The 15,149-nt window shown below is 38.1% G+C and overlaps 1 protein-coding gene across 4 annotated transcripts in view; it reads right to left on the bottom strand.

Annotated features, from left to right (window-relative positions):
• Positions 1-15,038, bottom strand: part of LOC123506682 (2-amino-3-ketobutyrate coenzyme A ligase, mitochondrial-like) — a 16,272-nt gene extending 1,234 nt beyond the window's left edge. The window contains exons 1-11 of one of the 4 annotated variants that reach the window (XR_006675484.1): positions 8,857-15,038; positions 6,576-7,620; positions 6,083-6,297; positions 5,443-5,544; positions 4,907-5,114; positions 3,464-3,647; positions 3,165-3,360; positions 2,554-2,731; positions 1,931-2,092; positions 1,424-1,499; positions 575-1,125 (exon numbers count right to left, since the gene is read on the bottom strand). Coding sequence is in view for 2 of the 4 variants with exons in the window: in XM_045258937.1 (XP_045114872.1) it covers positions 1,935-2,092; positions 2,554-2,731; positions 3,165-3,360; positions 3,464-3,647; positions 4,907-5,114; positions 5,443-5,544; positions 6,083-6,297; positions 6,576-6,600 (1,266 nt within the window). In the remaining 2 variants the exon portion in view is untranslated. Of the gene's footprint in view, positions 1-574; positions 1,500-1,930; positions 2,093-2,553; positions 2,732-3,164; positions 3,361-3,463; positions 3,648-4,906; positions 5,115-5,442; positions 5,545-6,082; positions 6,298-6,575; positions 7,621-8,856 lie in introns of those variants that run through there. The other 3 variants (XR_006675485.1, XM_045258936.1, XM_045258937.1) reach the window with 3 other exon arrangements.
• Between the last annotated feature and the right edge of the window lie 111 nt (positions 15,039-15,149).

Raw genomic sequence — 15,149 nt, 5'->3', positions numbered from 1 at the left:
CTTTTAGAGTCAACTCAGTTTAGATTCTAAAATCACTTCAGTTAAAAAAGGTGATCATTATCATGTGAATTAAAGAATGAACTAGTCTTGACTAAACTGCTCATCACACAATAGGCTTCGGAACTTTTTCATTTCCTAGTCTTCTTCACACGTTAAGCTCCACACTTAGTATGTCCTTCTCCTGCCACTCCATAATGCATACAGGGTGGTTTTTGTTCTTGTTTTTTTGGTGCATTTTTTTTTTTCCCCTTTATATCAAATTTTACATCAACTAATTATGCTTATATACTTGGGCAAAATGTTCTTTCTGTTTGTTTGAATAAATAGAGTCAACCAGTATGTCTCTCAGTCTTGTTCTGCAGCATATCAATCACATAGTCATCCTTAACTTTAGAGGAAAGCAACATTATACTGCTGTATATATATAATAATTTTCAATAGAATCAAGACATCACTATCCATGAAAAAAGTAACAAAGTGGCCATTGCATTACTTTTGCATGTCTTTTTGAGAATTTTGCAGTAGTGATGCTTCTCGCACCTCTGGTTTGCAAATGGTAAGGTAACAAGCCATGTAGTACTGGTAATAATAATTTATTAAGCAGCAGCAAGGTGATGTACAAAAAAATTAGGTCTACTATTTTTCATATTTCATGCCATTGAATCCATATATTTTTAACATCAATGGTGCTGAGAGAGAGAGAGAGAGAGAGAGAGAGAGAGAGAGAGAGAGAGAGAGAGAGAGTGGGTGATTTGTTTAACAGCTTTTTTGTTGGTTAAAACAGCCATTAATGGAAATTGTGGTGCCTGGCCATGGTGAGTAAACCTTGTACATTTTGTTGTAGGCACAGAACCACTCCTTCAGATGAGCCAATGTCATGACCCACTAGCCATACAGTTTTGGCACTCATATATTTATTATTCCTCTCAACAATTTATCAAATCTTTTACTGAGAGACTATTTACGTAAAGATTACAGCTGATGATGCAGTGACACACAGTGTAACTAACTATTAACTTGCTATCTTGACAAAACTGTAATAAAATGTTACATACTAGAAGTAAGACTGCTTTCACAAGAGTAGAATTGCAAGTAGTGTTAATAAGAAGAGTGGCAGTGCTGAATCTGAAAGAGATGGTGAAAGTATCAGAGCTCTCTCTTCATCCTTATAAACCACATGATGTAATGCTGTTTTTTTTTTATTGTGGATTAATATCTCATTGTAATTTACATAAACATCAATGTCACACCTGTAAACTTTTGATGTGGTTTATAAGGAAAGTATCCTGAAGACAGCCAAAGAGGTGGATACATATAGAGTTATAGACAATTATACCATCGATGTCAACCCTCACATGTATATAAAAATAATCAATGAATATTAAATATGAAAGGAGTGTGACCATCCAGCACTGCTATTTACCAAGGTTTGTTCCCTACTTTCCGTAGCCTCTATCTTCATTCTTCTTCATTAGATCACTGTATCCACTAACTACTACCTGCAACAGACAGAAGCACCATTACATCTGGGAAAAATTTTTAGGTTGATCAAATTTCTTGGTGGAACCTCAGCAAGATTACTTGGGCTCTGCATACAACAGATGGAATTACCTTTAGTGATGAGATGAAATATACCAGCTGATGAGGAATGGTTCTTGTTATGTTTCTGGTGTAATGCAATCATGAAGCCATACTTGATTTTGGCCAATATCATTCTCATAAAGAACAGGCAGCATATGCTGTTTTTACTGATTATGCTTTTACTTGGCATCATAAAATAAAATGTCTGATGCAGAAAGCCAGTGAATGCACATATTGACATAAACAAGATACTTTATATTACTCTTGAACAATTTTTATCTGCCATGCAGATAACATGTAACTTTAGCTTTTAAGAAATAAATGGCATTAATGAATACAATTTGTATACCTTCTTAGTTGATTACACCAAGACTCTTGCCGACTTGCTTGAAAGCTTCAACTGTGCGGTCGATGTCTTCAAATGAATGTGATGCAGAAAGCTGAACTCTGATCCTTGCTTTCCCTTTGGGAACCACTGGGAAGCTGAAGCCTATGACAAAGATTCCTCTTTCTGTTGAAGAACATCAACAAAACCAGTAGTTACAAGTCATTTCCAACCAAAAAAAACAGCATCACATTAATAAGTATAACTAGTCTTTAGAAGTAATAATAAAAAAAAAAAAATAATAATAATAATATTATTTTACTGGCGTCATTACTTTGAGTTCAGAATACTTGGCTACTGTGGAAAAAAATAATTATATGTACAGTAATTGTTCATTGAAAATATATTTAAGGAAAAAAATCTGTTGATGGCAATACCTTATCCTTCAAGATAATAGCTAGAACTATATCAGCCACTGTTTATTAACATCTGGGAGAGAAAAAAAGTCTGAGCTTTCCACTAGACTTTCCAAGGAAGATAATGCCCGTAAATTTAATAAGCAGCAGCCAATTTTTCACTGAACACTTTTCATTGATTTTGTTTTGTAAAACTCAATCTTTATACTTTAAGAATCAAACGGTGCACACCTAACATCTGGTCAGCAAAGACTGAAGCAAGACGAGCATCTCCCAGCATGACTGGGCAGATGGGATGGTTCTCTCCAGCAATAATGAATCCAGCATCAGTCATCTGAGATCTGAATCGGTCTGTGTTGGCTTGAACTTTTTCAGCATATCCTGAACTTCCAAGGAGTAAATCAAAGACCTGAAAAATATAATAAAGTGTCAACACCAACAAACCAAAGAAAGAATGAGGACAATCTGTGTATGTATTTACTCATCTAACAGCTTCCCATAACTTGTAATGTAGACATGTAACTCATAAAGCTTAATCTGAATCCCTGAATTATCTCCAGCTTTCAAAGTAAAATAGTGATTCATAGTATTTGATTTGAAGATTTAAATGGAAATTATAAATTCTGAAATAACCTTACCATATCTTATTTATATATATATGCAATGCTCTTTGAATTTTTCCAGATGCTATGCCAAATATGTTTCCATTAATCATTACTTTTTGTATTCATCCCTTTTTGTCCTCTAACTTAAAATGTATCATGAATGAAGGTATTCATCCATTTAAGATGACAGAATTCATTTCAAATTGGTGATATATGCATTGCACAGAAAATACTTGCCTTACTGGCACAGGCAACAACTGGTGGTGGCAGTGAGTTAGAGAAGAGGTAAGGTCTTGCCCGCTGTCGCAGAAGAGAAATCAATTCTTTGGGCCCAGTGGTGTAGCCTCCTGCTGCCCCACCCAATGCTTTGCCCAGTGTGCTGTTGATGATGTCCACCTTACCTGGCTGAAGACCAAAGTGTTCCTCTGTTCCCCTAGGGAAAGCAATACTATTAGCTTCCGTACACTATATGTAAACCATCACTTAAAGAGTATTTATCAAATAGAGCACTTTGAAGGAATTTTATATTATCTTACCTTCCTGTTTTCCCAAAGAAGCCTGTAGCATGACACTCATCAATAAACACCATAGCATTGTACTTCTCAGCCAGGGCACATATTTCTGGCAGAGGTGCCACATTGCCATCCATGCTGAACACTCCATCTGTCACGATGAGCTTCATGCGTGCATCCTTAAACTCTTGCAGCTTGGTTTCTAGGTCTTGAAGGATGAGAAATACAACCATGAGTAAACAAAAAGATCCAACAGTCAAGTGACCATGAAGTGTTGATACTGTTTTGTGTAAAATTTAAATATAAACATATAATACAATACCTATGTGTAACATGAGTTTCTGAGGATACTGCCACCAGAAGTGAAAGTACATATTATTCTAAGAGGAATATGTTCAATGCAATGCACATACATTGGATTCTGTGACACTACATGGTCACTGTAACAAAAATGCCTTGACTGATTGTTAGTCACATAACACGGTTTCCTTCCATGACAATGACGATGAATATGTTCAAATTGTACATTTCATAACTTAAAGCTATGTGGAGTATGTGGAAATGGTGATTCTCCATTGTATCTGTTGCATAACCACACAAATTTCATGCCATGGTCAAGTAATGCCTCAAAATGCATACTGTATGAACATAGAACAAGATCCACTTAGAATAAACTGTACTTTCATCTCTGGCAGTATCCGCAGAAACTCTTATTACATCCTGTATATCAAACTGAGCCATTAGCTAAATAACAGATCTAACATTCAACTGGTTGGCTCAGTATTATAATGTGGTATTAATTGTGTGCATAATATCATTAAATTTTAGTACAAGATAAAATGTCCATGACATGTACAAAAATACAGCCACAAACTAAGTAAAAACATGCAGCATTCCAGTGGCCAGCTCTCAGGGTCATTAAGGTGAAGTGTTAACTATGTGCATAATATTAAATTTCATTAAGCTACAAGATATAGTAGCAATATCCAGCTCAGATGTTCAAGTATTATGAACATGTGACAACAAAAGGTTACTGTATCTACTATGGGCCATATCTTAATGCTATCCATTTACACATCATGAGGATGAATGTTTGGCATAGCTTGTACCAATACATGGTTTTGTCATCCATCCAAAACAAACACATGACAAAACTTTATACTTTCACACCTCACTTCTGCAGAGTTCATGAGCTTCCAATATAGTAGTGTGTATGAAGATCAGTTAACCTCTTCAATATTGGAGCACGTTTTTGCCTTGTGATTTGTGTATGATTAGACCATTTTATTGACATTAGGAAGGATCTATGGAGGTCAGAAGATTAATGGCCACAATCTTCACTATTCTAATCCCCAACATTAGTTTATGAAGCTGTATAAATCATCAAATAGCAAATTATTATGGAAATGCGTCATGACACTGAAGGGGTTAAATAAAGGCATTCTAACACTGGCTGATTTGATTTACCTTGCATATTCTTGTGCTGGTATCTGGCTTTCCGAGCTTTGCACAGACGAATGCCATCAATGATAGAGGCATGATTCAACTCGTCCGACAGAACGGCATCTTGTGGGGTCAGCAGGATCTCAAACAGCCCAGCGTTAGCGTCAAAGCAAGAGGCATAAAGTATGGAATCTTCACGACTGTGGAACTTTGATATTTTTTCCTCGAGTTCCTATAAAAGAATAAAGGTAAGTGATGTAGGTATGATGATACTTTCTCCATTTCTATTATGGAGAGAGAGAGAGAGAGAGAGAGAGAGAGAGAGAGACCAAATCAGGATATCTTTAGTAAAAACCCATAAGAATTCACACCAATACAACAAGAAATGAAACAAAATAAGACCAAAAGGGTTTCATAAGTGATGTAGGTATGATGATACTTTCTCCATTTCTATTATGGAGAGAGAGAGACCAAATCAGGATATCTATAGTAAAACCCATAAGAATCCACACCAATACAACAAGAAATTAAACAAAATAAGACCAAAAGGGTTTCGTTACCTTATGGATGGTCTGAGTGCCACAAATGAAGCGCACAGAGGACAGCCCTGCGCCATACTTGTCCAGAGCATCCTTCCCCGCCTGCACCACCTCAGGGTGACTCTGGAACAGCACGTCTATGAATTGACTACTGATTCACTGAACGAGGCCATGGAAAGGATCTGATTTAAGTTACGTAATAAAATAAACAAAATGGTGGAAATATTGCCTGGAAAATTAACATGTGATCAGCTTAAAAAATAAACTGGATACTTATTTTGACCCAACAATAGCATGTGTCATTAGGTAACGCTGGAGGTTAACTTGAGGCAACACGGGCAGCACTGATCCATGTTTTATATAACAGACCGACATACTTTATATATCAGTCATTGTAGTACAATACTTAAAACCAGCATCACTAAATCCACTTCTATATGACTTACCTTTCTCCTCAATCTAATTTGAGTACAATACTGAAACTTACATAACACGTTTTACATAACCAATTCATACATACTCATTATATTATTACAGAAAATATTGAAACAGTATCACTGACTAGTTTTATAACAGAAAATTTACCAAACCCACCGGTCACTACAGCGCAGCATACTGACACAAAAAATATGGCTACGTGTTCACGACAAATCGTACTCACTGAGAGGCCAAGATAGTTGTTGGCACAGAAATTCAGGACACTTGCGTGCTGGCCCTCCACGCGGATGGTGACGGCCTGCTTGCTGGTGATCACGCGCTCGTTTTTCCACGTGCCAGCGGCCTTGATCCCCTCCAGCTCCCCTTGAAGGATGTCCCTACATGCAGCCTGGGCATGACTCAACCGCGTCCCTACGCTCCACTTCAGGAACCCCTGGCCTGGAACACCAAAAAACACAGGCAGTGCGGGGAGCGCCGGATCGAGATATTCTTTTCTTTTAGAGCACACTAGTCCATATCCTGAAACGCTTTGCTCCTTCAGTACTATTTTCAAAGGATTCTTGAGTGTTTCTTTTGTTAATAATGTAAATTTACGTTCGATTTGTCCTCATAGCCATGTAAACATTAAAAATCCGTCACTTCAACTACACGGAATTTTTTTAATGTAGTGTACGTTCGGCGCAAAAGCGTTTCACAAAGCTTGGAAAAACACTCACTGCCTCTTGAGATGACACTGGCCATGTTTAACAGAGGCCCTGGTATTTGAATGGGTTTTTGTTTAGTGTTGGCCCTCTAATATGCTCTCCCGTCACTGCCAGTCCTATCTCACCACGTTATCTTCGACAATACACCCTTCCACACACGCGCAATGCCTCACACTACGGCCAAGATCAAAAGCCTTTTCCTCCCCCCCTCTCAGAGCAGGTCATTATGTACACCAGCCACTGAGAGAGGAGTTACACACACACACACACTGCCAGCCAACGCGTTCAAAAATTATTCCTATCCATCGGCACCGAAATTGTGAAATACATCGGATATTGACAGTTACACGCGGGGCACAACTATATTTACATTTTCATGCGTCAAAAAAGTCTCGGGTGAAAGAAGGTGAACGGCGTGCATGAAGCATGTAAGTTAGTAACAGTGTGTACTTGGCAGTGAGTGAGGGCTGAGAAAGGCAACCAATGGGAAGCTGCATCTGGCGGCCAACCTAACACTACACCCAGAAATACCCTGACAAGCGCCTCCCACTTCGTCCCCTCCACACACACACACACACACACACACACACACACACAGAGCATTAGAAAAAAATAAAAAAAATAATTAAAAGTGCTGCATGACTTTTTCGCAACTTTGGCACAAGTTAACACGCAATGAAAACCAGACCACTCGCTGACGGAAATAAAGACGGAAAGATTAAATCCGTGTCAGACTTTCACTTCAGCAAGTTTTGAGGAGAGAGAGAGAGAGAGAGAGAGAGAGAGAGAGAGAGAGAGAGAGAGAGAGAAGCTCAACTAAGGAGGATAGTAAATATCACGCCAGTGTTCAGAAACACACACACACACACACACACAAAGGTGACCCTCAACACCCTAATACCGCGGAAAAGAAAAAAAAAAAAGCCTTGCCTGAGGTCCTGCAATCATCTCTCAGCCAGTCTGCCTCTCCTCAGGGATTCTGCCACAGTTCCTCCACTCCAGCTGTTATTCCTTCCTTGTTTCTCTCGCCGCGCTGCTCCCCAAGCCAATAAATATCCTGTGGGGAGAGAGACGACTTTGTTGGGGACACACAATATTCGCATGTTACAACTACAACACAAAACAACAACAATTACTACTACTACTACTACTACTACTACTACTACTAATAATAATAATAATGATAACAATAATAAAAGATGAAAATATTATGAGAAAACAAAACGTGGAGTGAACGAAAAACGAAGAAAAAATAATAAACAAGAAACTAACATAATAACTAGTTAGAGAAAAGAATACAAAAAGAAAAATCCTTAAATGAAAACGATTAACGCAAGAAACAGAAACCAATTCACTACCAAACGTAAGAAAATCCAGTGTGTGTGTGTGTGTGTGTGTGTGTAAACTGACGCCTCCTACTGAGGTCACCAACGTCTCCCAGGAAGAAAACATCCCTTTCTATTATTTTTCTCCTACCTCCTTTTCTACCCCTGAGAGAGAGAGAGAGAGAGAGAGAGAGAGAGAGAGAGAGAGAGAGAGAGAGAGAGAGAGAGAGAGAGAGAGAGAGAGAGAGAGAGAGAGAGAGAGAGAGAGAGAGAGAGAGAGAGAGAGAGAGAGAGAGAGAGAGAGAGAGAGAGAGAGAGAGAGAGAGAGAGAGAGAGAGAGAGAGAGAGAGAGAGAGAGAGAGAGAGAGAGAGAGAGAGAGAGAGAGAGAGAGAGAGAGAGAGAGAGAGAGAGAGAGAGAGAGAGAGAGAGAGAGAGAGAGAGAGAGAGAGAGAGAGAGAGAGGAGAGAGGAGAGGAAGAGAGAGAGAGAGCGGTTAAGAGAGACACTTTGGTCCAATCAGAGAGAGAGAGAGAGAGAGAGAGAGAGAGAGAGAGAGAGAGAGAGAGAGAGAGAGAGAGAGAGAGAGAGAGAGAGAGAGAGAGAGAGAGAGAGAGAGAGAGAGAGAGAGAGAGAGAGAGAGAGAGAGAGAGAGAGAGAGAGAGAGAGAGAGAGAGAGAGAGAGAGAGAGAGAGAGAGACTCCTTTTAAACTTTGAAGCACCAAATGTTAACCTGCTGAATGATAAAAACAAGTCATACAATCCATGTTGACATCTGGATAATTGATAAATAGGATTACAAACACACATGGAACAGCAACACTAATCTAGACTTTACAATTACATAAAGATACATGAGGTCCCTTTTAACACTTTTATGTAAGAGGGGCATACCAAGAGAAAAAGAAGAGGAAGCCACTGAGGTGCTAATCCTTAAAGAATCACAAGCACAGAAAGTAAACAGTACTTACCCCTTCTTAAAACTCCAGGTAGTCTGAGAGATGCATGAAGACCAGCTGAATCCTGTCTTCACTCTTGCCCTGGACCAGAGAGGCACACACACAAGCTCTACATGGGTACAGATGCTCCAGCACAGACTTGTAACTTTATGTAGGTGGTACCAACAAGTGCAGGTGTTGTGGGTTCTGTCTTCAGGCTTCAGTGTCCCAGATGGTTTTCATTCACATAAGCTGCCTGCCTGAGCTGCATTCACACCACTCATTCATTACAAATGTCTCCTATGTTACCACCCTCAAAGTCTGGGATTGGTTAGCATGTTTATGAGATGGTGATACAATCTTTCCAGTGTCCCTAGCAGCCATGATGGTGTGTGTTAATAATGCTTAATAATACCAGGACACACACACACACACGACAGAGGGAAAAGTGTAAGTAAACTCAACAGGCATACACAGTTCATCTGGACACAAATCATGTACACATATACAAGTGTTGAGGCTAGTATGGATATCCAGACAAGTACTGTTATTCTTCAGACACAGAAGTACTGTAAACAAGATCTCTACTAATGCAGGATGGGGTTTAGGAATTGAGTACTCAGGCAAAATAAAACAATCACCAAGTTTCTAAGAACAGGCAACACACGCATACACACTCGGTTATCTTCTGAGAATAAGACTTAGCTCTTAACCTACATCCTGTAATAAATCTTGGGTAAATATTACAAGATATATGCAGAAGCAAGTCTGATAATTTTCTGTGACATCTACAAGTCCTACTCCTACTTAGAGTGTTTATCTTTCGAGAGGACGGACGTACGGACGGACACACACACACACACACACACACACACACACACACACACACACACACACACACACACACACACACACACACACACACACACACACACCAAACTCAATGACAAAAAAATATAGTGATTAAAACAAGAAATCAATGTTGAAAGAATTGAGTAACACAGGATAACTTGATATCACAGGGATACACAAACAGAATTACCCGAGAAGCAGACAACGTATCGAGAAATGTACAAATTGTGCTCAAATATCAGGAAGAAACTAAATGTATCAATGACTCACCCAAAGCTTGAATATACAGTAGTAGTATGATTACCAGGCAATAGGAGATGTATAAAGTTAATTGAATAGGAATAAGAGCTGCAACAAAAAACAATTCCTATGATGGGTGAATCACTGTATGAGGAAAGACTTAGTGTGATATCAGAGATGACAGTGAATCATCAAACAATAGGGAAAACATACAGTAAATCAAACACAAATGAAGAACAGCAACAAAGATGATCGTTAACCGGGGTAATTCACTGAACAAGGAAAGACGTAAGAAGTGTTTGTGTGCAACTCGGATATACAAGATCGTAGAAAGGTTGAGATGGATGACATGCACAAGATATCTAAAACTTACTATAAAGAAGCTGAAAAATCTGGAACAACCTTAGTGCAGAAATAGGATCCATGCAAGACACAATCAAGAATTTGAAGGCAAGTTTGATAAAAGCAGATAAGAAGATGGAACACAATCAACATCACTCTTTTCGTGTCACAACTACAAAAACACACACGCAAGCACGCACACACGCACACACATCTTATAAAGAGACATAAATCTAATCAAAGTAGTGACATTGTGGCAGAATTTAGCACTACGATTTTCAGGCAGGAGTCTCTCTTCTGCTCAAGTTGCCACTTTACAAATATAAAGATTAACCAATAGTGTAAACACATTACCCATCAGATGCTATTTCCACTATGACTCTGTGGCAAAAGCAGCAGACTGGGCTACATGTTGTTCTGTTACACTTGTAAGAGAAAACTGCCTCAGCCACGGCAAGTCCTCCAAGGAACAAGGTCTACAGGCAAATACTCTCTTCCAAGTATTTACAAACCTTGTAAGCTATAACCTGCACATTGCAGATACACTCTAAGCCTCTCAACATACATGGGGCCTTGCAAGATACCCCATACAGCAAACAAGTATGATGTAAGCTTTATAAGGTGGAGAATGAGTTTTGTAGCAATGACAAAATTTGCAACCTACATCATACCTGCAAATGTAAGCTAGGTCTTACAAGTACATCATGAGCCATGCTAAGGTACAAGTAAATCTTGTGCTACTAGAAAAGGCTTATAAAAATACAGACATCCTTCGTTGGGTACAAGGGGAGCTTCATGAGGTACAGAGCCAGTCTTGCAATGCACAAAGTAAGACTGCTTGCATGGTACTAAAGTCATGGAGGTATAAAGTAAGGCTTGTATGGCATAAAAGTTGTCAGGACCTAACATTACAAAATAAGCCTAAAGGATACAAATCAATGTGATATAAATAATTGTGACAACTGAGTCACCTGCTTGTAGGAAAGCCTGGCTATTCTAACTTTTTTTTTCTTTATAGTGCCTAGTTGTAAGCTGAGCTTCTCATGCTGCTTGGTAATTAAATATTTGAGTGGGAGGTATGCTCATATGATAGTAAAAGAAAATAGCTGTATAACATTGGATCTGAATATAACTGTAAAGCTTTGAGTCAGCAAAATGTCACACAATTGCATAAGAAAAACTATAAGCAGCTTAAAAAAATCATCCCTCACGCAGCAGACACATGATGACAAAACAATAGAAAACTGAAAACACTGAGTCAACAAATCCTCAATATCAGACATCATCAAACCTCACAGAGAGCAGAGCAACCACAGCACCTCACAACAAAATACAAAGGTGACCATTCACACCAAGTCAACACACCAATCTGTTGCTGAGAACTGAACAACCCTACTACCAAAGAACTTTCAAGTTTTTGTACAGAGACAACAATCCATCTTGGTGATGAATACAAAAGTTTGGCAAGTAAACAACCAAGTACTTCAACTGTATAACAACAAGTTTTGCTTTCTCTGATACCTTATGCACAAATACCTTCCGTGTGCATCATCCAGAATACACCATCTAACACTTGTTCTATGGGAGGACTGGAAGTGGGTAGACTCATCATTAGACAAGGAAAACACTGAGTGGTGGAGTGAGTAAAGGGCACTTAGAGTATGACATCTGTGGGTAAATCTAGGGTAACCTAAATTGTAGGCATGACATGAGTGTGTAAATTAGTGTGACCTAAAAAATCCAAACATGACAAGTCCACATGTAGATCTAATGTGTCCAATACAGGCATGAAGATTTCCCATTCTTTGTTGCAGTCATCCAAATAAGTTTAAATGAATTACTAATTGGAAGCATCAAGCCAAATGAGACCTGTCTGACACAATGGAAGGCACAAGAACTGAATATTGTATTAATCCAGTGGAATAGAAGGAACAATTTCAGTAAATAAAAAATTTACTCGTCATTGAAGAATAAAGGGAAGTCATGAAAGTATGGAAAGGAAAGGAAGAAATGTGGTAAAAATCTAACAGCAGGACAAGCAACAAGAGATCCAAGAAATAGTTAGTGAGCAGTTACAGCATGGAAACAGGTAGGGTATCACAGCTCAATGAATCATGCATATCCATCAGAGACGTGCTGTTTCCTGTTTACTGGTAATTTGGATATGATGAATGAGACCAGGTTAAAAATCATAGCTTGTTGGAGCTCATTTCCTGAAAGTGTGTTTTAGGAGTACTGGGATTTAGAAAATAAAGCATGACAAAATTCTTGCAACAGAGTGGACAAGATTAAGCGTATTAAGTGCAATACCAATATGACTAATAGTTCAGCAGAAATAACAGATGTTATGTACTGAGAGGCTAAAAAGGCTATTCTTGAATAAAATCAAGAAGATTGCTAGTAGTAATGTATGTGTGTGTGCTGCAAGAGTCAGAAAAGAAAACATTAAAAGCAGAGGATAAAAGATGTTTTTACCTAAACACAAAGATAATGATGCAAGATGAAGGGATTCTCAGAAGTGGAACAGAAAAAAAACTACTGCAAAACCAACACCAACCAATGACCTAAAATTCATCAGCTCAGATGTTGGAAACAAAAGAATGGCAAGATGCATATATTTCCAAGACGAATCAATAAATAATTGCAGAGAAAACACAAAATGTGAGGAACGAACAAGGTTGGTGGATTGTAGAAAGAATTAAGTCCAGGATGAGAAGCTTATTTATTGTAATGAAAGAGTAAGAGGGAGAGTTCAAGATTAAGATAGAGAGAGGAGATCAGAAGTAGAACGGAAAGCATGAAAGAGGGATTGTGAAGAATGAAGAAGGGTGGATTGTGTTGGTATCTGACTGGTGTGGTCTTGACATGTTACTGCACGAGTGAACCATGTACAAGTAATAACTGGCACATACAATCTGCTGAGAATACAGATCTTTAACAGTAGAGGTTTCCCAATAATGGAATCCAAAGGTAAAGATGAATATTTACATGGTAATAGAGCCCAGTATACACTGTAGAAGTTTTCCTTAAGATACACTCCATAGAAAGACATTCCTGGTATTCTGTAGAGAAACATTGAAGAACTTGGGGAAAAATGAAGCATCATGAAGTGCAGCTAATCTAATATCACCTTGTTCCCAGAAATGTGTTCATTATATGGATATAAAAGCTGTCAGAATATTCAAGTTTTGAGAGAAAGCTTCAGCTTCTATATAGATGCTCAGATTCTATTAGAGGCAATTCTGGTAGAAAGGCCTGTGGAGCTTTCATGTAGTTAAACCATGCAGAACTCAGAGCAAGACAAAACAAAACAAAACACATCAACGAAAAATAGAAGAAATTTAAAACATTGCAATGAACTAATCTGCAGTTTTACCTAACTAAAATAGACTATATGAGTTGCTAGTAAAACATTAATGTCTGCTTGATGTAGAAAAGATGTGAAACATAAAATGTTTAATAAAACTGCATTCAGTTCATGCTGCAAAAAGTTATGAATTATCTCATATTACAGTGTACTACAATGCATTGCCAAGCCTGCTGTGCCCATAAAACACAGCCACAGGAATTTTACCTAGTTCTGTCCCTGACATCTCAGTGTAGAGGAACTGGACGTACACTGTTAATGTATATTTCAACCAAGTAAAATCTTGGTGAGATTCAAGTACTAACTATTCAGTAATAGTGCCCAGAGCATGGTCAGGTGTCACTTGGAAACCATACTAAAACTGTTCCAAAATGGCAATCTGTGGTGGCATTGTCTTCCAAGACCTTGAACTGAAGCGGAGCTACAAAGCACACAGGCCTTTGTCACAGAGTTAATTCCTGTCGCCTTCCTATCAAGCAAGTAATACTGTCAGATAAGCCACTACCTTCATCAAACTTAACCCAAATTTAGTTTTAAACAAGGTGACAAAAACAACTAGGCTCCGGCTGACAATTAAAAGATACATAAAGCAGACTCATCACCAATGAATATAAAACAAATAGCAGAACCTGACAGATCAAAAGCTGACACCTTCAATGAGAAAGTCTTGTATGTATATGAAAGAAACTATGAAAATTTGTACTTTTAAAGTATCACAGTAAACTTAAAACACAAGCCAAAGTGGCAGGTGTTTTTGGAGTGTTGTCTGAGGTGCAGCAAACATTAAACTGCTTCCTTATTGGCACACTCCATTGTACAGTCAACTTACACTGACAAATTATTGTACTGCACTTCTTTTCTCCAGTGACTAAAAAAGTTAGTTACAAGGTCTCATAACAGACATTACAAAACTGAAAAGTAGGGTTATGAACAAGCTTAAAAAATAAAAACAAATGAATAAACAAATAAATTAAAACATGGTGACAAAAGGATTTCTAGTGCCAATATCTAAATAAAGAAGATTTGCACTGTGGGGAGTGACTTCATTCAAAACTTGTGAATGATGTCAATGCACAATCCACTTCACACAAGCAATCTGTTCTGTATTGTACATACAATAAGCACTGGTTCATGAGGCTATGTACAAGTCTATAATACATTCATAATGCGATTATGTGATGCAAGTATCTCAAGATAAACTTTCCTTAACTCTGTATGACACCAAGCTATAATTAATAGTATGCTTGGTGCAATCCCTCATTGATCTTTAAGTGTGATTCTCTTTTTATCATGACCTATACAACAGGTCTACATTGGACAGTGATATTATCACTGGGGTTGCCGTCATCTCACAGAGATGTCACTTTTACACTTGTTCTCTAAGGAACATTGTTGTGGTTCCATTACATTGCAATGGGGATAATAAAAAAAAAAAAAAAAAAAAAAAAAAAAGACTAGTAAGTTCAGATCATTATGATCAAAATGTACAAGTAGAGTGAGTTTTATGCAAAAATACATCACCTAT

Source organism: Portunus trituberculatus, chromosome 20, assembly GCF_017591435.1.
Source record: "Portunus trituberculatus isolate SZX2019 chromosome 20, ASM1759143v1, whole genome shotgun sequence".
Classification (NCBI taxonomy): Eukaryota; Metazoa; Arthropoda; class Malacostraca; order Decapoda; family Portunidae; genus Portunus; species Portunus trituberculatus.
The sequence above is the reverse complement of the archived record's forward strand: the minus strand, read 5'-3'. Positions and strand labels throughout refer to the sequence as shown.